The sequence below is a fragment of the Carex rostrata genome, chromosome 17 (assembly GCF_964058835.1).
Source record: "Carex rostrata chromosome 17, lpCarRost1.2, whole genome shotgun sequence".
In the NCBI taxonomy this organism is placed as follows: Eukaryota; Viridiplantae; Streptophyta; class Magnoliopsida; order Poales; family Cyperaceae; genus Carex; species Carex rostrata.
Window position 1 is genome coordinate 5,179,232 of NC_135934.1, and position 26,261 is coordinate 5,205,492.

At 32.4% G+C, this 26,261-nt stretch overlaps 4 protein-coding genes across 6 annotated transcripts; 1 reads left to right on the top strand and 3 right to left on the bottom strand.

Annotated features, from left to right (window-relative positions):
• Window positions 1–3,023: 3,023 nt before the first annotated feature.
• On the bottom strand, window positions 3,024–7,092 carry LOC144568375 (D-amino-acid transaminase, chloroplastic-like). Of its 2 annotated transcripts, none has more exons than XM_078318707.1 (6): window positions 6,952–7,092; window positions 6,356–6,414; window positions 6,042–6,217; window positions 5,632–5,795; window positions 3,834–4,343; window positions 3,024–3,350 (listed from the first exon to the last, which is right to left on the bottom strand). In XM_078318707.1, the coding sequence occupies exons 1-6, from the start codon at window positions 7,028–7,030 to the stop codon at window positions 3,259–3,261; spliced, it is 1,080 nt and encodes a 359-aa protein (XP_078174833.1). In that variant the 5' UTR covers window positions 7,031–7,092; the 3' UTR covers window positions 3,024–3,258. The 2 variants fall into 2 exon arrangements, with proteins under 2 accessions (XP_078174833.1, XP_078174834.1); XM_078318708.1 differs by lacking the exon at window positions 6,952–7,092 and adding an exon at window positions 6,512–6,675.
• Window positions 7,093–9,367: 2,275 nt separating this feature from the next.
• LOC144568379 (uncharacterized) lies at window positions 9,368–11,230 on the top strand. Of its 2 annotated transcripts, none has more exons than XM_078318711.1 (4): window positions 9,368–9,580; window positions 9,747–9,941; window positions 10,325–10,397; window positions 10,894–11,230. In XM_078318711.1, the coding sequence occupies exons 2-4, from the start codon at window positions 9,857–9,859 to the stop codon at window positions 10,958–10,960; spliced, it is 225 nt and encodes a 74-aa protein (XP_078174837.1). In that variant the 5' UTR covers window positions 9,368–9,580; window positions 9,747–9,856; the 3' UTR covers window positions 10,961–11,230. The 2 variants fall into 2 exon arrangements, with proteins under 2 accessions (XP_078174837.1, XP_078174838.1); XM_078318712.1 differs by having other exon boundaries at window positions 9,381–9,580; window positions 9,665–9,941.
• A 2,181-nt stretch (window positions 11,231–13,411) lies between these two features.
• LOC144568377 (large ribosomal subunit protein eL20z-like) lies at window positions 13,412–17,533 on the bottom strand. Its single transcript, XM_078318710.1, has 4 exons — window positions 17,267–17,533; window positions 15,951–16,014; window positions 13,952–14,063; window positions 13,412–13,558 (listed from the first exon to the last, which is right to left on the bottom strand). Exons 1-4 carry the CDS (start codon window positions 17,433–17,435, stop codon window positions 13,499–13,501), a joined length of 405 nt encoding a protein of 134 aa, XP_078174836.1. The 5' UTR covers window positions 17,436–17,533; the 3' UTR covers window positions 13,412–13,498.
• A 5,135-nt stretch (window positions 17,534–22,668) lies between these two features.
• On the bottom strand, window positions 22,669–25,764 carry LOC144568376 (large ribosomal subunit protein eL20z-like). Its single transcript, XM_078318709.1, has 4 exons — window positions 25,410–25,764; window positions 24,272–24,350; window positions 23,538–23,652; window positions 22,669–22,938 (listed from the first exon to the last, which is right to left on the bottom strand). The coding sequence occupies exons 1-4, from the start codon at window positions 25,615–25,617 to the stop codon at window positions 22,879–22,881; spliced, it is 462 nt and encodes a 153-aa protein (XP_078174835.1). The 5' UTR covers window positions 25,618–25,764; the 3' UTR covers window positions 22,669–22,878.
• Window positions 25,765–26,261: the final 497 nt, after the last annotated feature.

Below are 26,261 nucleotides of genomic sequence, written 5' to 3' on the forward strand. Positions count from 1 at the left end.
TTGTTCATATTAATGTTTATTTTAAGTGATTAAAACGTAAAATGGGGATATTAATAAAATGAGGGAGTTTTGATGGAGAAATAACTAATTTTCATATTTTGATGGGGAAATATCTAGTTGAAGAAGTTATGATGGGTATATATCTAAATTTCTCTATTAACAATTGAAAGGTTTGATTAATAACACGTCGTCATGTCACGTCAATGCGCCAATACGCTATGTCACTTTTTTCATAGCAATTAAAAAATAATAATTGATAGCATTAATTTTACAAAAATTTCAAAAATAACAAAAATTTATTGCGACTAACCCCTTATTAAACTGCAATGAATCATTATGACTCGCTTGGAAATTTATAAAATTGATGTTACCAGTTTAATTTAATTTGTTTTAATGTTATGAATAAAATATCAGCCTATGAGCTGCTAAATAATGATGGATTATATAATGATTTGGTCAAAGTAAGCTCCGCGCCAGTCAATTTGTAGCACAAATATATATATATTTTTTTCATATGATCATATTGGATTAAATATAAATGCACAGCATTCTGACCATTATTCAAATTAATGAAGTATTCAATTTTCAATAAATGCACAACATTCCGGCTAGGGCTGCACAAAAGGTTCATAGTTCGTGATTCGATTTGAATTTCATTCGGAAAAAAATTGTAATTAATTCAATTTGAAATTAGTTCGTTATGAAATAAATCAAACTAGTTCATTTCGAATCTTATTCAAATTCAAACTCAAATTGAATATAGTTCGTTTGAAATTGATTCGCGAACTATTTAGATTCGAATCTCAAATTAACATGTACCGTTCAAATCTCTATACATATAAAAAAAAATGAATATCTTCATACATATAATGATATAAATCAGAAAATAAAAAAATGGAGAATAAAAGAAACAAAAATTAAAGAAATAAAAAAAGAAGGGTTGTGGCCGTTTCCAAACTTTATAAATATAGTTTTTTTTGGCAACTCTAATGACTAGGGCTATATAAACTACCGGTATAATTAGGACTGCCAAAAAAATTCATATTTCGTAATTCAATTGACTTCGGTTCGAAAAAATTCGTAATTCGCAATTAACTCGTTCGATTGAAGTTTGTTTTGAAATAAATCAAACCAGTTCAGTTCGAATCTTATTCAAACTCAAACCAGGATAAATTTGATTTGGTTTGATTTGTTTTGTTTGCAACCCTAATTCCGGCTATTGTCTAGTGTCTACAATTGTGCAAATTAATAAATCACGTGGTTCCTACTTCCTAGGAATGTGTATCCTCTGCATTAACTCAAATGGAATCTTTTGAGTTAATAAATCTGAACAGTCTGATTTTAAATGGAGTCAATCAGGCCTCTGCTTATGATATACGAGGTCCTTTAATATTAGTGCAAATTTAGTCTGCACGAATCTTAAAACAGATCAGAAGATCAAGATTCATTAACTCAAAAAATTCTCTTCTGAGTTAATGCAAAGGATACGAATTCACTTCGTAGAGGGTTAAGCAGATCTTTTTAAGCTAAATCCGGATCTTTCGCCTTTGAAATTAAGCAAACAGTTCAAATATTATCCATTCTACTTGAAATAAATATCTCAGAATGAAGAAAGCGTACAATGCAGTAATTTTCTCAAAGAGGAAGGGTTGTTAGGTAGTTACCTCAATATATAGGGCACACATTCATACTTGTATTCGTTAAAGTTAGTCATATCTGTTAATTTAAATGAAAAGTGAACTTATAGAGTATTTATCAAATAAAATAATAATTTATATAATTGCAGCTCAAATAAACAACAAGCTACTAAATAAAGTACTCTAAACACAATATGCACGTGATATTATAAAACATATAAAAATTATGTAATTTATTAGTCTGATTTTTTTAAAAGATATAAATTAGGAATTAAACGAAATGATATGAAATGTTGGATAAATCAATTCCACCGTCATTATGAACATCATTTGATTAAATGAAATATTTCAACATATTATTTTTAATTTTACATTTACCAATTACACTATTATTAAATAATAGATACAAAATAGCTCTTATATAATATAAGCTAGCGAATTTTTTTACTACCATTATAAACCCACTCTTTTAGAATTAGATAGACATATTTTGTTTCTAAACCAACATTCCCAATACCAGTGCACGTACACGTCACCTTGTTAAAAGAAAAAATATTAATTTTTATTCGCTCTCATGAATTAATTTCTAAGAATTTTATTCAGTTTCTGAACGGTAAAACAATCAAATTACTTGTATTAGTGCAGTACCTTTGAAATAAATTTTACATTTATTTTAGTTATTTCTATTCTAATTTCAGTCTAACTTCATGAATATAGATGCTCTAGACCAATATACCTTTCCCAGTTAATATTTCGAGTCAGTCTATGGTACTATGCATATCACGGGTTGGTCCGTGCTACGGTTCAATATTCGAGTTTTTAAAATTCTAATGGTCGATCCGAACCGTTGATCTTATTCTCCATATTAATATGTATTTGGAGACCAAATTTTACATTTTTTGAAATTTTTTTACTATTTTTTTAGCTATTTAGAAAATCACTTGATCTGAAAATTCTGGACCATCCAAAAACAGTGATTTTCAATAAATCTAAAAAAAATAGTAAAAAAATTTCAAAAAATGTAAAATTTGGTCTCCAAACACATATTAATATGGAGAACAAGATGAACGGTTCGGATCGACCGTTAAGATTTTGAAAAGTCGAATATTGAGCCGTAGCACGGACCAAATCGTAATATGCATAGTACCATAGACTCGCTCTAATATTTCTGAAAAAGCTTCATGATAATTCGGCGAATTCAATAAGACAATCTTAGAAAACAAGTTTATGTGGTTTGGGCAAATTCACAATTGTTATTGCTGAATGGATGTTTCTTGGTAACATAGATGAGATCTTGATCATAATCACTCCTAAATTCCCCTTTTTTGGGCAATAAAATGATATTATATTATTTAATGACACAAACACCATGTTTCCACTAAACTCTTTTCTGGTTTCTAATGGAAATTGGTTATTGGTAGGTAGACCCACTTTTATCTCAAAAAAAGAAATATATATATATTGACACAAACACAACATCGGCACATACATGCAATACACAGACAAACACAATGTTAACAATTAACATATATAAAAGGACGATCAGCACGCTCTTAAAGAAATCATAGAACTAATCCGATGATAATTTCAATACTTAACTGATAATTATTGTCTGAGTTGCTTAATCATATGGCACAGGTGTTCTCTCAGGGCCAGAGCACATGTCATCCCAGAGCAGATCAGACAGAGCTAGAGTTAATTTTCCCACTTGTCCTACAAAGAACAAATAATAATGATAATTAGTTCACAAAAGCAATTTGGTTTGTACTTTTTTTAAGACTAATAATTTTGTGCACTTCCAAGAAACTACGTAACTGCAAAAATGAGACATTACTTTTGCCAGATATCAATAGCAGCTAGAACACAAACAGATAAATGCTGGTGTCAGCATATAAATTTGTTTGACATAACCAATTGTTCAGTTATCAACTTAATTGGGTTTAGTTAGATAAAGGGGATGGGGGGTGATAATTTATTTTGAAATGAGCATAGTTCATGACAACTGCATTAGGGTTTTATGTAAATATTACCAATTTTTCAGATCAGCCAAGATGCAAACCATTAATAATTTATGCTTTTAATGAAAAAATAACTTATGCATTTAATTTATGCTTTTAATTAAAATAATTTGCAGAGCAACCAAGATGCAAACAACAAAAATAATTTATCCTTTTAATAAAAAAAAAAAAACTTTACCGTCTCCAACAGGAACCCCATCCCATTCGACAATAGACAAAATAGGGAGCCCACTCCCCACATACATCATCTCAACTGACTCCTTTGCCTCGGCAACTGTAATTCTCTCATTTTTCACGCTCCTCAATAAACCCGTCTCGACCAATTTACTCGCTAATACAAGAAGTTTCTTAGCAGTGCATCCGCTGAGAATCTTATCGAATGAAGGGAGCACCAAGTCTCTATCTTTGGTAATAAATGCCACATTTACATTAGGGCCCTCGGCAATGAACTCCTGTTCATCTACCCAAATTGAGGCGAATGCGCCTCTCTCCTCAGCCTCCATGATCGACAGAACGTTCGGGAGATAATTAACATTTTTTACGGTGGCGAATAGAGGGGGTTTCATGGGGACAGTTGAAGTTACAGCCTTGACTCCATGTTTGCACTGGGAGTAGTTGTCAGAAATTACCACAGCATAAAATGCGGATTGGGGGCAGCCTCTGGAGGAGAGAAGGAAATCTCCGGGACCTGGGTCCACATGCAGGGTTCATTTGTGGTATATTATACATTTAAGGTAATAACCAAAATATTAGACGAGTCAAAGGGTCAATTAGTTGACCAGGTCAAACACATGTAATTAAGATTCTAAAGCAAAAAATTAGTTAGTTGTTCCGTAGGTTGTTATGTTGTAAAGTTCCCTTATAAATACAGTGTTTTATATCAAGGCACAGATAATGAAAATAAAATAAGCTTGTTTCTCAGTTTCTACATACCTGTATCTCTCTTCTGATTACCAGTGCAATTCATACAAAGATTAAGATGCCATAATCATGTGAGGTATAATACTGACGCAACTATCTTGTGCTGGGAGGTATAGCATGCAAACTTATTTCACCAGTTTTTCAACCCTTATTTTTTATTTATTGTCTTTTAATTTTTCTCTTTTGGCCAACTTTCTGGGGATCAATTGCAAAATTGAAGCTAAACTGAGTCCCCAACAAGCAAAAATTGGGTGTATGGGCAGTTTACATGATAGGCGTGTGCAGTTTCTACACAGCCTGTCCCAAGCCAAGCCAAGAAAAAGGAGGAGGGTTGTGATAGGCATGGTGAGCCATGTAAAATACAGCCTCTTTATGGAAATGAAACCCTCACCTCCGATTGGGTTTCATTTCTAGCCTACCCTAACTTGTTTGGGACTAGAGGCTTTGTTGTTGTTGTTATTAGGCAGCTTATTTGCAACTCAGGATAAATTTGGCTCATACGAAGCCAAGAAAGTTTATACTGTATCATGTTATTGAGGTAATCTAACATAATAATTAGAGTGAGGCCTTGGTACTATGCATAGCGCACATTGGTCCGTACTATGGATCAATATTTTCAAACTCCAAACAGTTGATGTGAACCGTTTAACATGATGTCCATTTGAAAATGTACTTGCAGACTAAATGTGATATATTTTTTTTAGTATTTTTTAGATAGGTAGGAAATCACTACATTTGAATGGTCTAAAATTTTTGGATCAAGTGATTTTCTATCTATCTAAAAAAATAGTAAAAAATTCTAAAATAGATTTTCATATGGAGATCATGTTGAAAATGGAGATATTGATCCATAGTACGGACCAATATGCGCTATGCATAGCACCATAGCCTCACTCTAATAATTATTAACAAAACTGCTGATCTGAGCCCATCCTGAAGGTTGTTTTGCAGTATCAATGTATCATAAATAAACAATTATGGCATAATGTACTTTTCCGTCCAGTTCTCTTTTGCATGAAATTAAGAAGCTTTTTTACTCCATAAAAGGGACTAACCTGCACTTAGCCAGTAGCGAATGGAGCCTCTTTTACACTTTGAAGAAGCTGTCATTTGGATCAGAATACTTCTCAAGGTCTCACGGGAAAAAGGAGGATTAATTTTTGCATTACACGCTGATCTCAGAAATCGATCCAAGTGAGTATCCAGTTCATACAAAAAACTGCAAAATTATTTATCAGTCAAAAATAAAATAGAATATGATTAAAGGTCTTTTGAGCAGGTACTTTTGGGTTAGTTTGCAAATGACACATTTATTAAAAACCAAGGTTAAGCCCAACAAACTAATGATCAACAATTACATGTAATAGCAAACATCTGAAATATTTAATATATTTACAAATACCATGAATTACTGATTATCTTTTGATAATATGACCTAGAATTAATTACAATTCCTAATTCATACCCGTCCAAGAGCATTGCTGTGTCAAAAACACCATGACCCCTGTGAACCATGTGATCGTCGATCGGGATGACCATCATAGCTGGATCGAGTGTAATGCCTCCAAAGACGCTAGAATACATTGCCGGGTATGGTTTGTGGTTTACTTTATTCCATTTCTCTTTCAACTTCTCCAGGACCTAAAATATTCACATTGGTTGAAAAAAGTTTCACCAATCGATCCCAATTTTGATTCAGAACTAGTCAGAACTGATTGGTAACTCTAGGTATGAGCCTGATCGGTACAAAATCAAAGGAAATAAAGACTCAAGCAATACCTCAGAGGCAGATTCAAAGACAGGGACTGTGACCTCAGTTTGTCGGCTGTTTCCATCCCCTGATCCAAGAAACCAAATGCAACGGTTAACAAACTCAGCACCAAATGATCAATTGCGTACAACCTGTTCGACAAAAAGCCCCAGAAAAGAGCAAACCTGATTCCCCATCCAAAGAGGAAATATCCATGGCCTACAGAAATTAAATTGCACTTGCAAGAGGAAGAAGATTGATAGAGAATTGGGTTCTGAATTGGGATGAAATGCCTAGTAGAGTGTTTATAAGCTAATAAAGGATTAAAGCATTAGGGGTAATGAAGCATGAGTCACACACTAGTGTCATTTTGTTGTCTGCTAGCACCAAGAAGTACTTTAGAACTTAAAGTCCGAACAAAACAAGAGTCTTTTTTGCCAAATTGAATAAACAACATTAAAGCAACCTGCCCCCATTATCTGATCATTTAAAGTGGTGCACCTTGATCACTTGTGGCACACTATGTGAGGTAAAAGAAACAAGCACAATACCTACCTAACCTAATTATTATATGTGATCCTCTATACTTTCAAAAAAAGTTTAATCAAGAGGAAGAAGAAAAAACCTGGAACAGATAGGGAAGTAGGTCCCCGTGGATACGCCACGTGTCCTTCTTCCATACCCGGTACTCCTTGAGCGCTCATCTCTCGTTTATTTTTTCTCTTCTCTGTCGGGGGAGGGAGAAAACAGTGAAGAGATGACTACGGTTTCTGCTTTCGATTCGTCTTTTCGTGCTGGTTTAGGTTAGTCCAGTTCTTCTAAAGTAACTCAAATTTTAAATTTATACCCGGACCATCTGATCAGAATCCAAGTCAGCCTGGTGCAAGGTAGAATGCACGGGCTTCTTTGATAGTTGTGCCAAAACATATCGACGGTTCAGATCTAAACTCAAAATTTGAGTTACTTAGGTGATAAGAATTCTGGTCTTGGTTGATGACTTGATGCTGACTACAAGTCTCTATCAACAGAGAGAAAAAAGTAATGAGATTTAGAGAGGTTCGTAAATATAAATACTTAAACTAGATAATTAGTTTCAACATAATTGTAGTTGTTTAGATATATATTATGAAAAATATGATGTGTGGTTTTGTATTTTTATAAAATATTAAACAAATTATTTCAGCAAAAATATTAACTTGGTTAATACTTAACTAATTATTTTTATTTTTTAGTCTCTTGTAATGCACTTAGGTCATGTTTGGTTGTGGACTAAAATTAATGAGGCCTAACTTTATTATTCTAACTTAGGCCGATCTAAATTATTCATGTTTGGTTGATATCTAAAGTTATACCTTGACTAAAATTATTCCTTGTTTGACAAGAATTTGATGGCTTAAAGTATGATTTGATATTACAAATTATTTTGTCCTACAAAATTTGTAATAACAATAATAAAATTATTCTTTGTATTTTTTTCTTTTAATTTTGATTGAAAGAAATTGTACAAGAAAACGAGTTATGTATAAATTAATTCTATATCTTAGAAAAGCACATTGTATTTAATGAATCTTATTTAATTAAAGTTACATGTGTACTAATTTATTTGTTATAAATGTGTTAGATTGATGAACAAAAAATTTATTATTTTGTAGTACAATTTAAAAAATATTTTATTTAACTATTTTTTAGATTGCATATTTTGTTGATTTAGAAAGTTATGTCATTTAAAAAATATTGATTTTATAATTGATAAAGTTATAAGTTTCGTTATACGTAAATGAAAAAAAAATTACCTATTTTATATTTCTTAAAAAGTGATTAAAAATAATAAAAATAATGAAAAGTTAGGCCTCATACTCAATTAAAATTAAATCATCTAGAGAGCTAGTTTAGTTTAGGCCAATTTAGTCTGGTCTAAAGATCGGCTTATTCCGTCTTAGTCTGGCTTAATTAAACCATGTTTGATGAAATAAGTGAGATCTAAAGCCATTATTCCATTATTTAGTTCACAATCAAACATGACGTTAGTTGTTAATACGAAAGTCATCTGAGTGGATACTATTGCACTTCCGGACAATCATCTGGCGCGCACCTTGTGAATGTTAAATATAAGTGTTAATCGAAAAAGAAAAAATAAAAGAAAGTTCGTAAGAGTTTAAAAATGAAGAGAGCTTAAGTGGCTCTTGCTTTTATGTCTTATTATGTTTTGTATCTTTTATTTTTATTTTTAAAATTTAAATAGTTATTTTAATTTAGAGATTATGTTGAACAGCTTAGATTAACTATTTAGACTTTAAATACGAAATAAAAAATATGAAGTATGATAAGAGAGTGAGCGTGTATGCCTACGGGCTTTCATTAAAAAATATATATATTTATATTTTTCAAATAAATATTTATACTTGATAATTAAATAATTATAATGTTATGTTATTATAAATAAATAAAAATTGAATGTTTTATTTTTACTTATTCAATGAAATGTTGAAATTCAACTTTCTCATTCTGAAAGAGAAAAGTTAAGAATATATTGAGATAACGCGCATGATTCGAATCTTCTTTGTATATCTAAGAGCATTTACATCTCTGAAACTCTTGAAATTTCTAATCTGATGTAGCACTTTTTAAATCAGTTTCAGGGATGTAGATGAGTTTCTTATTTAATAACTTTACTCCAAAGTTTCTTAGTAAGAAACCGTTTATAAACTCTGACATGGCCAAATAATTCGTTAAAAAAAATTTCTCCTTTAATTTATTTGCTGATGTGATAATTAAGAAACTCTAATTTTAATTTCAGAGATGTGAGAGTTTAAAAACTTTCAGAAATAAAATTTATAAAAATTAGTTAACCATTATTTAGAAATTCCAAAGTTTAACGGATGTAGCTGCTCAGGACATCTTGGTACTGTACTACAGTTCTCCGCTACAGCACCGAGTGACAACCGGGTCCCACTTTCAGTGACAGCTCTTTCTGTTCTCTGTGTGCCTCTTTCTTCCTCTTTTCTCGGAATTCACATCCTCTCCAATACCTGATAAGGGAATCCGTTCCCTAGCTACCCAAACTATATCGTCTGGAGAGAGACTCCTATCCTATCCCTACTTTACTCAAACTTACAAACTCCGCCTTTCGATCTGATTGCCTAACCAAACTTAACAACACTGCCTCTCGGATCCCTTCGCCATACGGGTCCAACCCTCCAAAATCCGCATTCCTGGTGATGCGTTTTGCCATTAGAGGCGCACGACAAAAGGAGGTTAGTCGATTTTTTTTTTACTTTCTTTTAGTTAGGAGAGTGTTGTACGTTGAAAACTTCTTGTCAAAATTTAAAACTTGATAGTCAACAGAGGCGCGCTCCACCTTTGGTCAAAATACCCGTGACCATACGCTAAAGAGGAATTGACCCCCGTTTTCTATATCAGGCGAAGTTCCTTGCTTTCTCTCTACAATCGAATCAGATCCGGTTTTAGAAGAACGAGGGAAACAGAGAGAGCGTTATCAAATTAAGAGAAGAAAAGAAGGAGATAGAGAAATGAATTGGGTTAGTCGCAAGATCCACCTTTACAATGTCACCATGGGTCTCTACATGCTCGATTGGTGGGAGCGCTACCTCTTCAGTATCCTTATTCTATTCCCTTTTTTAATTTCTCTTTTATTTTATGATTTCACTGTGGTCTCTTTTTCATGCTCCTTTCAATGGAATAGAATCTGTAATTTTGAAAACTGACTATAATTTTTTTCTTATTTTGGGAAGATGAAGCTCAAACAAAATTTACTGGTAAATAGGTTAGACCTACTTCTTCCAGCTAAAATGAATAAAAATATTTGTACTTGCAAGTTATAACATAGAACTGTATTGCTTGCTTGCTTTACTTCGAACATGAATATATGATACACCTTACACGTAATTCTTTTTGGTTTTCATGTGAACTACAATCATGCAACAAAAATAGTGTTAGAAAAAGAAAAAGAAAATCTGTTATTCTTTAACTCTTATCAGACATATTGGTTTTGGTCCTGCTTTGGTTCATCTGCTACAACACCACCCGATCTGCCTCCGACTTGTATGAAAAGTATAAATTCAAATGCTTATACTTGTGCCCATTATGTTTTCATTATTTTTTGGATGGTGTTATCTAATTCAAATGATATGTCAAAAAATATCAGCAATTGTTTGTTAGGTTAATTTCACCAGAAATCGCTTACCATACCACCTTGTTAAATTTGGTTGCACAACTCTTGGTTGTCCCTTTGTCTATTAAAATTTTGTTTTGGTCCAAACCAGATCGCTTTCTTCATTTTATGTTTGACTTCCATGCAAAATATGAATTCCCTTGGAGAACAATCAGTTAGCACACTATTCCAACATTTTTTTTCTTAAAATTACAGTATAAATTGATATCGGAAGCTTTTAGTTAATTTCATTGGTATACCTGTATTTCAATGACTTCTAGTGAAATCCCTTTCTTCTTAGAGGTATACACCATCCATATTTTGCTTCATATGTTTTCAAAGCTGCTACTAACTTTTTTTCCATTTTTGTTCCCTACTTCCTTTACACTGTTTCAGCCATTTGAAGAGCAAAGTTATGTTTGGTGGAAACATTGGTTTTGGTGGAAAATTGCACACCAGTTAATGGTCATGTTTTAGCATCGCATCTTGTTTTGTGATTATTTGTTTGAAATAATATTTTTATTTATAAATTGAGAGAAATGAGAAATCTAGATTTTGGTTTTGTCAAATTTGTATTAATTTTTCTCTCTGTACTGCGTTGATAGGTTAAATTGGTACATATAGTTGGACAGGCTGCAATAGTGTATTTTTATTTTTGTAATATTATTGAAACTTTAAACCCTGTACTTCCAATGCAATCGGATGAAGCCAATATGGAAATTATTAATTATAAGCATAATCATGTTAATGGGGTCTGTAGTTTTCTTTGGAATCATGAGTTGATAGGTTTTATCCAAACTTTCTTTCAAATGTGGGGTTGTGTTTGATTGCTGTTATTATTTGAGGTATTAGAGGCTTAGCCCTTAGCTGCTATTATTTCAACGACTGAATTTTTTGGTTTAGCTCGCATTCCGGACCAGGTACAAAAATATAAATTACTAGTTTTTTAGTTTTCAAGATCCATCCAATTCACTTACACCTTGTTTGGATGGAGAGTAGAGGGAGGGAGGGAATGGAAAGAAACAAAAATTTTCCGTTTAATCGTGTTTGATTGATAAAATTATGTTGGAAGTGAAGGGTACAGGAGATAAAAGGTTTAACCTTGAATTATTATAATTAATAGAATTTGTTTCCCTCCTAAATTGGAGTGTAACGGATGGAAAAAAATTTTGTTACAAATATTTTTAGAAAAATGACACAAATGTCCAACCCTATATTTTACATATATAATTCTCATATAATATTTTTTTTCTCAAACCTACAACAATCACTAAATTTCTCATTAACCTCCTAAATTTTAATCAACCAAACAAGAAATAAGATGGAAAGGAAAGTTAAATTTATTTTCTCTCATTAATCATCAAAACACGAAGAGGTTAAATCTGTTAATCTTCATTTCTATTCCATTCCATTCCCTTATATTCTTTTACCTTCCATTCCTTCCTCTACTCTCCATCCAAATAGGGTGTAATTGCAAGTTAAATATATTCATAAAAAACTTTACTATTTTGAAAAAAAAAAAAATCCAAATTCTAACTGCCTATAAAACTTATTATATATACTGGGTATCTGCACCATAACTATCATAACTATTTAGGGAGACCGCAAAAATTCCAACATTGAATTATTTTTCTAAAGTAGTAATACCTATGCAATATAGTATTTATACTTATGTACGAAAATATTTATACATATGATGAATAATTTTTACATAAATAATTGTCTCTCTAATCAAATCTTCCAAACGTACATGCATTATAAATACCTGTGGATGGCCACTTAAACTACATGGGGACCATACACGTTTTTAGATGTGGATTTTTATTCTCCGTTTAATCTCGTCTATATTTCTGACGATCTATGAGGAATTTTGTGAATATAAAACCACTAGCGTCTTCTACGCAATTTTTTCTTTCAAATAAGATCCATGATGACGTACTTCTGGGTTCGTCGTTACACAAATATTTATATATCGTTGTACAAGTATTTATACATATATTTGCAAATACTTTTTAATAATTAGTGGAGACCATAGTATATAATTTCTCTAAATTAGATGTAGGGATTTTGAAGTAATGAAGTGAGGGTATTCAAATAATTATTCAAAATATTTAACTTCTATAGCTTAGGGTGTGCTCTAGGCGAGTGGAACCGAGGGGAGGGGAAGGGAGAAACATGAGCGGAGGGGAGATTTCGCCGGGCACGTGAGTTCACCCTGCTCCAGAAGAGATGAAATGGAGAGGGAGCGGAGGAGAACGCTACAGTGTGGATGGAAACACCATGTGGAATTTTGACGAAATTCTTTAACCCCAAATCGGAGTGGAGACGAGGTGAAATGACATCGTTCTCTTCCCTTCCCTTTCCTTTCCATTAATGACAGTTCTCCTCATTTTTGTGAAACACAGTCTTACTATCAAAGTTGAATTTTGAATTAGTAGACGAAATTATCCTTTTTGCTTGATTCCTTTGTGTTGATAAAATTTGGTAACTCTCGACAAACCTGTTGGTAATAGAGAGCTGGCAAGGACAATTATTATTATTATGATTTTTGTTGGTGTCGTCCTTCTACAATTCACATTTTCACTATTTCAACTGTATTTTATCAATATTTTCATTCTTTCCAACAAGGCAACATAGCAACATTCTATATATACATATCAAATAACACTATTCTACCATTATTCAAATATCAATTTCTTCATTTGTCAAACCAGTCCGAGCGTTTAGATAAGAAATCATGTAATTCAATACTTGGTGTTAGACTGGAATGAAATTCGCTGACATTTAAAACCCAATACTAATTTTGAACTTTTATAAGTATAGTTTTGACCTCCATACATACACAAGGAATCAACACATCTCAACACCCCCGCCCCCCCCCCCCCCCCCCCCCCCCCCCCCCAAAAAAAAAAAAAAAAAAAAAAGTATATGTTTCAACTAAAAAAAAAATACAAACCAACTCCTTTATTTGTACAAACACTGAATTTACAATAACATGAAATCACCAATCATGAGCTCCCGTTGTTTCACCAATGATAACAAGAATTGTGAAAATAACAGCCTGTTACATCAATAGGAAATGATCAAGCGTGAAAAATACTCGAATAAATTAAGCATCCAACAGCAAGAGCAAAAAAACCAGAAAATTAAAATTTGAGGGTCGTAACGTAAAATGTATAATATGTGACAGGTGGAATTCAAAGCCAAGTCTCCACAGCCAAAACATGCATTTCCAACCACTAGACAACCACACATTTTGCATTTTATGTGGTGGACTGAACCAAATAAGCATTTTTAAAAATTATAAAATATAAGGACAAAAATGCTAATTTGTGTTTATGGGGGTAAAACTGCCCTAATTCCGATCCTTCCCTGTCTAACAGTGGGTACCATCATGATCAAAGATCTTAAAAAAATGATTTGCATAGGAAGAATTCATAAATCCTTTACATACCGCTACCGTGCAGCCGACGTATCCTGGTTTCTCTCTGGTATCCTTTCTTGAGGCACATAGTAGTATAGCTCCAACGTACCATGGAATGGCCAAAAAGAAACCCAGTATGAACCTATTCTCAATCCAAAATGGAAAAAGTAAAACAAAGTTTATATAAGTTTGTTTGTTTTATTTTCAAGATGGCAAACAAATTAAATTCTGCTGGGACCTGCAATATTCGCATATTATCCTATGTTATACCAACAAATTGATCCTCAAAATATGTTTTGCATTTAAATTTTAGGCTTCCATCACCGGATAGGTAAGAAGGAAATTGCTTAAACCTAGAAGCTTGCTGATTTTTTTATTAATAGAAAATAAATTAATAAAATATCGAAATAGGGGATAGGTTTTAGTTTTTGTCGAGATATAGGTAGAACGGGTCCTGTTATCCCGTCCAGCGGGACGGGACTAATTATCCCGTCCGGTTTATGGCTAATTAACCCTTAACCAACTCAGCGGAAAAAAAAAAAAAATCGGGATGGGAAAGTAAGACCGTCCGAGCTCCGGGATAAAAAAAAAAAAAAAAAAAAATCGGGACGGGAAAGTAAGACCCGTCAGGACTTGGGGTAAAATTAATTTCGTTTGGACGGGTCAAACTTAGCCACCCTTTCTAACTTCTTAAGAACAGGTGTCACTTTCTCAAGGACTCAAGCTAGGGTGGAAGTACCTTGATCATCCAAGTGGTATACACTAAATTAGAGGAACTCTGAGCCAAGCACGTCTCTTCTATACATGAGATATTGAACCAACACCTCTCTATATATAAACACTAACCTTACTATGAAAAAGGGCATGAAAACATACTCTGTTTGTTTAATACATATCGCCTCTCCTCTTCTCCATGTTGCTTCATTTTTCTCCTTTGGTCCTTAACCATTAAGTCATATGTATATAGTTCTCAATTGTAAATATCATCTTTGTTGAAGGCTACTAATCAAGCTAAGGTACTGTGAGATATTTATTCTTATGGACAACTCTCCTCCTACTATATATATTACTTCTGTGACATATTGAGTATTATTACTACTTAGCCGGATGCTTCTTTTGCTCAGTTAGTCAATATTGAATCAATTATTACAGCTATCCAATTAATTAAAAACTATCCAATTAGTTAAAGCCTATTACCTCTTGATGCCTAGTAAATTCATATACAGAAAAGTAGAGTTCCTATACTGGTATAGGTTGATATCTTATTCTCTTTGCTACATATTTATACCCGTAATTATGGTCAATGAATTATAAGCATCGACTCAAGCAGCTGTCCGGACGAGTCTTACTTTCCCGTCCCGAGTTTTCTTCTTCTTTTTTTTTTTTTTTTTTTTTTTTTTTTACCCCGGAGCCCGGACGGGTCTTCCTTTCCCGTTCCGATTTTTTTTTTTTTCCGGTGAGTTGGTTAAGGGTTAATTAGTCATAAGCCGGACGGGATAATCAGTCCCGTCCCGCTGGACGGGATAACAGGACCCGTTTTACCTATATCTCGATAAAAACCAAAACCTATCCCCTATTTCGATATTTTATTAATTTATTTTCTATTAATAAAAAAATCGGTAGAAGCTTACTGGATTACTTGTGAGAACAACAAAAGTTCAAGGAGAACGAAAACAAAATGCACCACAAGAATAACCCAAGCATGTATGCTATGAAACAAAAGGATTAATTAAATATCTTCAAATTTCTCTCTGTGAAGATGGAACTTTATTTTGCATCAAAAGGCCTAAATTTTGCTTCTTATGCAAAGAAGTCCTTATTAAGGAAAAAAGTTTTCTTTATTAAAAATGGACCTCCTTTGGGAAATCGTTTGTAGAATTAATTAAAAGAAATAGAAACACAAACTTGCAAACCAGATAGTTCAGATATTGATTTCTTTTTACTTTTACAGGAAGAAGTGATATAATTTAAGGTAATTTATGAGCAATAAAAAAAATTACGCCTTACACTTGCAAGTACAATTACTTACAAAATCCAGCCAATACCGATCCCACACGGAAGGGGTTCTCTGACTTCAACAGTAGCATTATAACCTAGCAATTTACATGATAGAAAAGATTAAACAAACCTAAAGAGCAAATTTCATGTTCTAGAGTTTCCATAAATAAATAAGACATATTATGAGTAAATTGCACCGCAGCTTTCACAAGTTTCTTCCTATTTTTTCTTTTATTGCATTAATTAGGAGATTCATTTTTTTACAGAAGAAGGCAAACAAATTAAACAATAAGATTAGGATGAAACACCTTGAAAAGAAACAAAACATTTTAAAATATGTAATTAACTAATTACAATGAAAAAAATAAAGATGAGAACAATTACAACAAAATTTCTATTAATCATATATAGAAACAGTTTCTAACAATATATGCTTCTATCCTAGTACCATCGTGGATTGAGTAAACCTTACACTTTTCAAATTTTCTTGGTTCCCTGAATTACCTAAAATATAATGTTCATTTTTGTAGGCATGTAATTGGAAAATATTTTCAGCTAAAAAACTTCAGCCAATTGACCTTTTCTTTTCAAAAAAATGTAACTGCTAATTATTCCATCTCAGAAAAATGGAGATTTTAGGAATTTCTAAATACAGTTATGGTCGAAATAAAAATTGTTGTTGAAGATATAAGCTACTTGATTACATGATCAGACCAAAAATTTCTCATAATCCTCTTGCAATTAAATAAATCAATCCTAACAGTTTCACAGGACTCTAAATTAGAAGCAAAGTCAAACATAATATATGGACTTTAAGCGTATATTAAGTCAACCAAACTATGTAAAACTTAACTAGTAAGCATACTAACTGGTTGGGAATGAACTCTGCTTTTCTATGGTTGGGAATGAACTCTGCTGCTTTTCGGATCTCAACCATTCAAATTTGTTGAGATTTGTGCATAAAAAAGTTTTTTTAGAGAGATACGTGAATTGAAAATTTTGAAGGGTTAGAATCGGAAAAGCAGCAGAGTAATATCCAACTGGTTGTTAGAATCAAATCTGATCACATTTAGACATGATAAAATTTAATTCTTTTTTAAGTGGATCTAAAATTAAAAATAACCAACTTAATCCATCCTTATCAAAATTACAGAGCATTTTGCCGTGTTTTGGGCGAAACCGCGAAAGAATACAGCATCTGTTTTTTTTTTTTTTTTTTTCAAAATTTCATGCTGTCAAAAGGATTTGAGTTTCCAACAGAACACATAAAGCAAAAAAAAAAAACGATTAATAAATCCAATCTAAAGAAACGATCGAAGTGAATCAAGAGTAAAAACTCGGACAAACCTGGAGCGGTTTGGTAGCCATGGGAGTAGTAACCAGGAGCAGGCTGTGCTGAGGCGATGTTCCCTGGAGGCGGCGCCTGTTGAGGGAACACCATCACCGGCGGCGGTGGGTAGCTTGGAGGACCTTGAGAAATACCGTACGGATGCTGGTGCTGCGGTGGATCGCTCATCTCTCCTGTCTTGTTTTCTTAGCTCTGTCGATGCTATAATGATGTATGATGAATTGATGATCTATATATATCCGTAGTTTCGTGTTGGTCAATCTTCTGTCTCTATTTTTTTTTTTTTTTTTTTTTTGTGTTTCTTAATTACAACACTAGGTAAATTTCCATCGGTTACATTTGGGACCAGATACAAGACTAGGTCAACTAGGTCAACTTCCAATTCGTTACAAGACTAGGTCTCTATTTTTTGTTGTTTCTTACAAGACTAGGTCAACTTCCATCCGTTACAGTTGGGACCCTATCTGATCCCATTCTTTCTCATCCCCTAATTCTACCCAAGTTTGCTAAATCATGTGCTATATCAATCCTTCATTGTTCCTATTACGGTATGATAGACCACTTCATAATTATTGTTAATATGTAATTGAGGAGGGTTCAAATGTCTCCATCTCTCTCCATCATTTTCAAAGTTCAAACAGTCGATCCGAACCGCTCAACCTAACCTCCATACTAAAATATGTTTGGAGACCAAATTTTATATTTTTAGGAATTTTTTTACTATTTTTTTAGATAGGTACAAAAATACTGTTTTTAGATGGTTCATATTTACTGATTTTGTACCTATCTAAAAAAATAGTAAAAAAATTCCTAAAAATATAAAATTTGGTCTCCAAACATATTTTAGTATGGAGGTTAGGTTGAGCGGTTCGGATCGACTGTTTGAACTTTGAAAATGATAGAGAGAGATGGAGGCACACAAACATGGAGGCATTTGAACCCTCCTCTATGTAATTATATAATTAATATGAGCACAGACCACTTCATTGCAGTCAGAAAGGATTTGTCTCCCCTCCTGTTGGTATTGGTGCACTAATTGACATCCTTGTAGGACAGCCTTTGCCTCCGTGTTGCAATTTTATATTGTACATACATGAAAAATATATGAATAAAAAGATTGTCATCTCTATCTTGTTTATGTTTGTTTATGCTTGTTTATCTTTATTTCATAATATGTTATCAGCACGAGAGCTCTACTAGTTGAAGATTCAAGGTAACTTTGATATACTTTATTTCAATTTCATTTAAATAAATAATCGTTATAATAAGTAATTGTTAAATGGAATAAGTTATAAATTTATGTACATTTATTTTAAGATGTTTAGTATGGTTCATATAATTTTATATGAAGTGCAATTTTTTTTAATCTTTTGCAAGAAGATTTAAAGAAATCTTCCTGAAGAAGATATGTATGATATAGAAAATTAATCTGAGAAGATTTTAAGAAATCTTTCTGAACAAGATTTCAAATGATATTAAGAAATTTTATATGATATCAAAAATTTATATGATGTTTATGCTAATTTTATTTTTCAATAATAATCTTTCTGATGAAAATTTTAAGAAATTTTCTTGAAGGAAATTTCAATATAATTTATATGATACACAAAAAATAATATTTATTTGTTACTTTTTACATGACATTATGTTAATGAAATAGCCTGAAGCCATATGAATAGTGTGTATGAAAGTTAATATTATCTTTATTTTCTATTAGTATCAAATAGCCTGAAGTTAATATGTTATCTTTTACATTACATTATATAAATGAAATGGGCCGAAAGCTATCGTTCCATTCAGAATCTGATCGGAATGGGAGATTATCTCCAATTCTCCATGGATGAATATCTTTCTTTAATCACAAATTTACATATCTACTTTGGTTTCATTATTTATTTATTTTATTTCTATTGAACAATATCGATCTTTCTTTAATCATAAATTTTCAGCCTTGTTAGTTTACTTTTCTGAACAAATACAGTATGGTCCAATAAAATAATTCCTCTCACCTCAACCCTGTGCCAATTATAAACGAATCTGTTAAAATATGTACCCGTTACGATGCAGCGATTTAAGATATTCGATTCTAACCGTTCAAAAGAAATCACACGGTTGGAAAGACTACATGCATAAATAATTATGATGGCGGCGAACAACCGAACAAGTAATGGTGTTATCTAATTCAAATGTTATGTCAAAAAATATCAGCAATTGTTTGTTAGCTAGGTTAATTTCACCGGCCGGAAGTCGCTTACCATACCACCTTGTTAAATTTGGTTGTCCCTTTGTCTATTAAAATTTTGTTTTGGTCCAAACCGGGTCTCTTTCTTCATTTTAAGTTTGACTTCCGTGCAAAATATGAATTGCTGATATTTTTTAAGAAAAATATCAAGGTTCTAAATAGCGTTTATCACGTCATAACGGGAAGCCGAAAAAAAAGTTATAGCGAATAGCGTCGCTATAGCGAAGGCTATGTCACATAGCGTTTTTTTATTTTTATAAAAATTATATCATATATTTGTACTAAATATCAACATTATCTAAGTCTCATAGAATAATAAATAACATCAAATTGATTAAAAAATTATAGTATTCATATTGAACCAATACAAAGTCCAAATTGCGACTCAAAATATCCATAGTATTACTAATATCATAAACTATTGATCTTTTTCTATTCAAAATATATTCAGCATCATGACATAATCTATCTTTTTTCTATTTAAATTTCAAAATAACCTAGACATCATGGGATAATTAATTATCTTAATCTATTCAAAATATTCAAACTACCATATAGTAAGTATCATTTTGTTAGTTCAAGAAATATCTTAATATATTTAATCTGAGCCTTTATTTATAGCTCATATAAATTAAAAAAAAAACAGCTCATGTTGCATAGCGCGCTGTAGCTTCCTTATTTGATCTCATTTAATAATTAATAATTTTTTTATCAAAATAATAATTAATAATTTAATATAAAGCTTAGTACGTCAATTATAAAAAAAATCACGGTTAAAATCCAATCTGAGTCTTTATTTAAAGCCCATATAAATTGAAAAAAAAAAAAAACAGCATGTTGCATAACGGGCGCTATTTGCGCTACACGCTATGCGCTATAGCGGACCGCTATTACCGCTATAGCGTCTGTAGCTCAAATAGCGTGTTTTAATTGTATAGCTTAGCGTTTAGGGTCCAAAAACGCTATAGCGCGCTATTTAGAACACTGAAAAATACAGTTAACTATATTGAAATACAGTTATCCCCAATCCGAACTCAGACCCAGTATACGGACGGATTCGTCCGCATATTGGGTTTGAGTTCAGATCCGTCCGCGGACTGGATCAGAGTTCGGATTAGGGAACGCATATAAAAAAAAAATTGAAAAACATATTAACATTATTCTTTAACACGACAATTTTAACACTCCTTAAATATCATCCAGGTTCCGGCTGTCATATTTTTATATAATATAATTAAGATAGTGATCATGTACTAATTATTTGATTTTCAGAAATGCTAGATATATATATATATTTTCTTCTGATTTTGCATTGGACCAACTCATATGTTGTACTATTATTTATATTTTTTTGTAATCACAAGTTGACTACCAAAATTATTTATGATAATTTTCATTTAATATGTGTTTTTAGAATCTGGTTAGTATGACATCTATGTCATATGTTTGTTCAAATCGATGTACTCGTAGAGTGATGCGTTTAAATGTAAAATTTATATATTTTTGAATTATTTTAGTACAAAGTCAAGAGGTAAAAATTGTCGAAGAACGAATGTATTAAAATTAACTTAAAAACTCTCACATTCATCGCTTGATTTGATATTAAATAAATTCGAAAAATTATAAATTTTGCATGTAAAGACACGATTAATGAAGTAGATTGGTTGGAATGGTTTGGATTCGTCGTTTGAAGTCGATTCGATAGGTTTTAGAGTTGATGTTATATAGGCTGAAATGACACTGATGTTATACTAGCTAGCTAGACTTTTTTTTTTTAATGATCAATTCACGTTTAGTTTATACAAGTAATCATCTCAATTTCTTTAGTGATTTTTTTGAGAAAATAAAGATATAATGTTAATTGCCAAAAAAATTTGTAAAGTAAATTGTCAATATAATTTGTGGAGCTCGGATAAATCGATATATACCATGTTGGTATATTTTCATATATATAATAAAATCTTTCACTCTTATATTATCTTTACAAATTAAAGACGTGACTAAATACAAATAAAGACTAAGTATGCGCACCAATCCGAACTTAGACTCAGTATGTGGACGAATTCATCCGCGTACTGGGTCTGAGTTTGAATTGGGGATCCCGTCCGCAGATTAAGTCTGAGTTCGTGGTGAAATTTGAATTCGGAATAAACGGATGATATTCATTTAATTCTAATTTATTATGGTGGTAAGAAAAAAAAAATCGGCTATTATTTGAGGTATTAGCCGCTATTATTTCAACGACTGTGAATGGTTTGGTTTAGCTCGCATTCCGCACAGGTAGAAAATTTAAATTACTAATTGTTATTTAATTTTCAAGATCCATCCAATCACTTAATTACAAGTTCGATAAAATCGTCAATAGAAGAACTTTCATCAAAAACTTTACTATTTTGAAAAAAAAAAAAAACATCCAAATTCTAACTGCCTATAATAACTTAATATATTTACTGTGTATCTATAAAATATTTAACTTGTAGAATTTAAAAATTAGTAGACGAAAATATCCTTTTCGCTTGATACCTTTATGTTGATAAACTTTGGTAACTCTCGACAAGCTGCTGGTAATAGAGAGATAGCAAGGGCAATTATTTTTGGTGCATACGCCAATATTATTATTATATTATTTCGATCATCCGCATGATTATTATCGTTAATATTAGGGTTAATCATCAACGTTGTTGTTGTTATGATTTTTGTTGGTGTCGTCATTGTACAATTCACATTTTCACTAGTTCTACTATTTTATCAATATTTTGACTCTTTCCAGTTTCCAACAAGGCAACATAGTAATATTATATACATATCAAATAACACTATTCTACCATTATTCAAATATCAATTTCTTCATTTGTCAACCCAGTCCGAGCGTTTGGATAAGAAATCATGTAATTCAATACTTCGTGTTGAAATGAAATCTGCTGAAATCCTCAAGGATTTCAGGATCCCTGAAATTCCAAATCCAACCATTTAAGTTTTTCCATACACAAATCTCAAAGCAGAAAGAATTTAATGCACAAATCACGAAATATATAGATGGTTGGATTGAGAATTTCAGGGTCCTGAAATTCCCATGGATTCCAGCAGATTTGAACTCCGTGGTGTTAGACTGGAATAATGAAGCACTGCACCGCTAAATATTTTACAGGGAAGACCTGATGATCCGAAATTCGCTGACATTTAAAACCCAATACAAATCTTTGAACTTTAAAGTATAGTTTGACCTCCATACATACACAAGTAATCGACACATCTCAAACCAACCCCCCCCCCAAAAAAAAAAAAAAAAAAAAAGTATATGTTTCAACTGAAAAAAATACAAACCAATTCTTTTATTTCTATAAACACTGAATTTACAATAACATGAAATCACCAATCATCAGCTCCTTTTGTTGCTCCAATGATAACAGCAATTGTGGCAATAACAGCCTGTTACATCAATATAGGAAATGATCAAGCATGAAAAATAATATCGAATAAATTAAACATTTAGTAGGAGGAGCAATAAACCAGAAAATTAAAATTGAAGGGTTATTTGTAACATAAAATGTATAATATGTGACAGGAGGAATTCAAACCCAAGTCTCCGCAGCCACAACATGCATTTCTAACCACTAGACAACCACACATTTTGCATTTTATGTGGTGGACTGAACCAAATAAGCATTTTTAAAAATTATAAAATAAAAGGACAAAAATGCTAATTTGTGTTTATGGGGATAGCACTGCCCTAGCTAAATCCAATCCGCCCCTGTTTAACAGTGGGTACCATCAGGATCAAAGGAGTCCGAATCTGCTGTCGGAAGGAATTACAGGGCCCTGAAATTCCAATATCAACCGTTCAAATATTTTCTGCACAGATCTCGAAAAAAAGTAAGTTTTCATGCACAAATCTCAAGAAAGACCAACGGTTCGGATTGGGATTATAGGGTCCTGTAATTCCTGGGGAATTACAGCAGATTTATTTTCTGATCAAAGATCTTAAAAAATTGATTTGCATAGGAAGAATTCATAAATCCTTTACATACCGCTATCGTGCAGCCGATGTATCCTGGTTTCTCTCTGTAATCCATTCTTGAGAAACATAGCAGTATAGCTCCAACATACCATGGAATGGCAGCCAAAAAGAAACCCAGTATGAACCTATTCTCAATCCAAAATGGCAAAAGATAAAACAAAGTTTATATAAGTTTGTTTGTTTTAATTTGCAAGATGGCAAACAAATTAAATCCTGCTGGGACCTGCAAATATTTGCATATTAATCCTATGTTATACCAACAAATTGATCCTCATAATATGTTGTGCATTTAAATTTTAGGCTTCCATCACCAGAGAGGTAAGAAGGAAATTGCTTAAACCTAGAAGCTTACTGGATTACTTGCAAGAGCAACAAAAGTTCAAGGAGAACGAAAACATAATGCACCACAAGAGTAAGCTGAGAATGTATGCTATGAACCAAAAGGATTAATTCAATAACTTCAAATTTCTCTCTATGAAGACGGAACTTTATTTTGCATCGAAAGGCACGTAAATTTTGCTTCTTATGCAAAGAAGGTCCTTACTAAGGAAAAAGTTTTAATGTTTTTTTCTTCTTTATTAAAAATGGACCTCCTTTGGGAAATAGTTTATAGAATTAATTAAAAGAAACACAAACTTGCAAACCAGATAGTTCAGATATTGATTTCTTTTTTACTATGGTATAATTTAAGGTAATTTATGAGCAATAAAAAAAATTACTCCTTACACTTGTACAATTACTTACAAAAGCCAGCCAATACCGATCCCACAGCACGGCAGGCGTCTCTGTCTCCTTTCTCTGTCTTCAACAGTAACATTGTAACCTAGCAATTTTTCATGATAGAGAAGATTAAACAAACCTAAAGAGCAAACTTCATGTTTGAGCAGTTTTCATAAATAAATAAGAAATATTAGGAGTAAATTGCACCGCAGCTTTCACAAGTTTCTTCCTATTTTTTCTTTTATTGCATTGAGAAGATTTATTGTTTTACAGAAGAAAGCAAACAAATTAAACAATAAGATTAAGATGAAATACCTTGAAAAGAAACAAAACGTTTTAAAAAATATGTAATTAACTAATTACAATGAAAAAAATAAAGATGAGAACAATCGCACATAAATTTATATTAATCATATATAGAAACAGTTTCTAACAATGCTTCTATCCTAGTACCTTCGTGGATTGAGTAAACCTTTCACTTTTCAAATTTTCTTGGTTCCCTGGATTACCTAAAATATAATGTTCATTTTTGTAGGCATGTAATTGGAAAATATTTTCAGCTAAACAACTTCAGCCAATTGACCTTTTCTTTTCAAAAAAATGTACCTGCAAATTCCATCTCAGAAAAATGGAGATTTTAGGAATTTCTACATATATTAATGGTCAAAATAAAAATTGTTGTTGAAGACATGAGCTACTTGACATTATCAGACCTAAAATTTCTCATGATCCTCTTGCAATTAAATAAATCAATCCTAACAGTTTCACAGGACTCTAAATTAGAAGCAGAGTCAAACATAATATGTGGACTTTAAGCGTATATTAAGTCAACCAAACTATGTAAAACTTAACTAGTAAGCATACTAACTGGTTGTTAGAAACAAATCTTATCACATTTAGACATGATAAAATTTAATTATTTTTTAGTGGATCTAAAATTAAAAATAACCAACTTAATCCATCCTTATCAAAATTACAGAGCATTTTGCCGTGTTTTGGGCGAAACCGCGAAAGAATATACAGCATCTGCTTTTTTTTCAAAATTTCATGCTGTCAAAAGGATTTGAGTTTCCAACAGAACACATAAAGCAACAAAAAAAAAACGATTAATAAATCCAATCTAAAGAAACGAAGTGAATCAACAGTAAAAACTCGGACAAACCTGGAGCGGTTTGGTAGCCATGGGAGTAGTAACCAGGAGCAGGCTGAGCTGAGGCGGTGAGCCCTGACGGTGGCGCCGGTTGAGGGAACCCCATCACCGGCGGCGGTGGGTAGCTGGGAGGGCCTTCAAAATTACCGTACGGATGCTGGTGCTGCGGTGGATCCGCCACGTGTCCTTCCCCCTTACCCTTTTCTCCTTCGGCGCTCATCTCTCCTGTCTTGTTTTCTTCGCTGTCGGTGCTACGATGATGAATTGATGATCTATAATTGTATATCCGTAGTTTCGTGTTGGTCTACTCTTCTGTCTCTATGGTGATGCTAAGTTGTACCTTGCATGTCAATTTGGTCCCCAATCCAACGAACAGTCTGACTGTCAGCAGTAAATGTGGGAAATAAATCTGCTACAACCAACCCCAAGGGGATTGTAGGGTCCTAAAATTTCAAATCTAACATTTCATTGGTTTTGAGATTCGTGCAAAAAATTTTTATAGAGATTCGTACAACTAAAAAAATGAAAGGTTGGATTTGAAATTTTAGGGTGCAACAATCCCTTAGGATCGTAGCATATTTATTTCTGTAAATGTGAGCGGTTGGGTGGGTCCCATACTCCCATTTGAATTGCAAAAAAATAATAAAAATTAATATGTCGTCTCCTGTTTAACGAAAACTGGAGAGTATTTTTTTCAAGAGATTGGGTATGGGCCAACGGTTGTAACCGGCCGTGGGTCTAGATTGTCCCCTCCCTCCCTCTCCCACCCTTAATGTTACAAAACTGGCCGAAAATATACTGACTGCAATTTCTTTGAATAAAAAGAAAAGAAAAGAATAATATATTTAATAGTAAAATCGGTCT

Bases quoted from the DNA above. Each gene is read 5' to 3' on its own strand.
- LOC144568375 (XM_078318707.1), bottom strand. From the start codon at position 7,030: ATGAGCGCTCAAGGAGTACCGGGTATGGAAGAAGGACACGTGGCGTAT. The intron at 4,344-5,631 runs GTTAGTCCCTTT...ATGTGGACCCAG, and splicing joins TCGCTACTGGCTAAGTGCAG to GTCCCGGAGATTTCCTTCTC. The intron at 3,351-3,833 runs GTAAAGTTTTTT...TGTTCTTTGTAG, and splicing joins TGGGGTTCCTGTTGGAGACG to GACAAGTGGGAAAATTAACT.
- LOC144568379 (XM_078318711.1), top strand. From the start codon at position 9,857: ATGAATTGGGTTAGTCGCAAGATCCACCTTTACAATGTCACCATGGGT. The intron at 9,942-10,324 runs GTATCCTTATTC...AACTCTTATCAG, and splicing joins GTGGGAGCGCTACCTCTTCA to ACATATTGGTTTTGGTCCTG. The intron at 10,398-10,893 runs GTATAAATTCAA...ACACTGTTTCAG, and splicing joins GCCTCCGACTTGTATGAAAA to CCATTTGAAGAGCAAAGTTA.
- LOC144568377 (XM_078318710.1), bottom strand. From the start codon at position 17,435: ATGAGCGATCCACCGCAGCACCAGCATCCGTACGGTATTTCTCAAGGT. The intron at 14,064-15,950 runs GTAAGTAATTGT...GATTGAGAATAG, and splicing joins ATCGGTATTGGCTGGATTTT to GTTCATACTGGGTTTCTTTT. The intron at 13,559-13,951 runs GTATGTAAAGGA...TTGATGTAACAG, and splicing joins ACGTCGGCTGCACGGTAGCG to GCTGTTATTTTCACAATTCT.
- LOC144568376 (XM_078318709.1), bottom strand. From the start codon at position 25,617: ATGAGCGCCGAAGGAGAAAAGGGTAAGGGGGAAGGACACGTGGCGGAT. The intron at 23,653-24,271 runs GTAAGTAATTGT...GATTGAGAATAG, and splicing joins ATCGGTATTGGCTGGCTTTT to GTTCATACTGGGTTTCTTTT. The intron at 22,939-23,537 runs GTATGTAAAGGA...TTGATGTAACAG, and splicing joins ACATCGGCTGCACGATAGCG to GCTGTTATTGCCACAATTGC.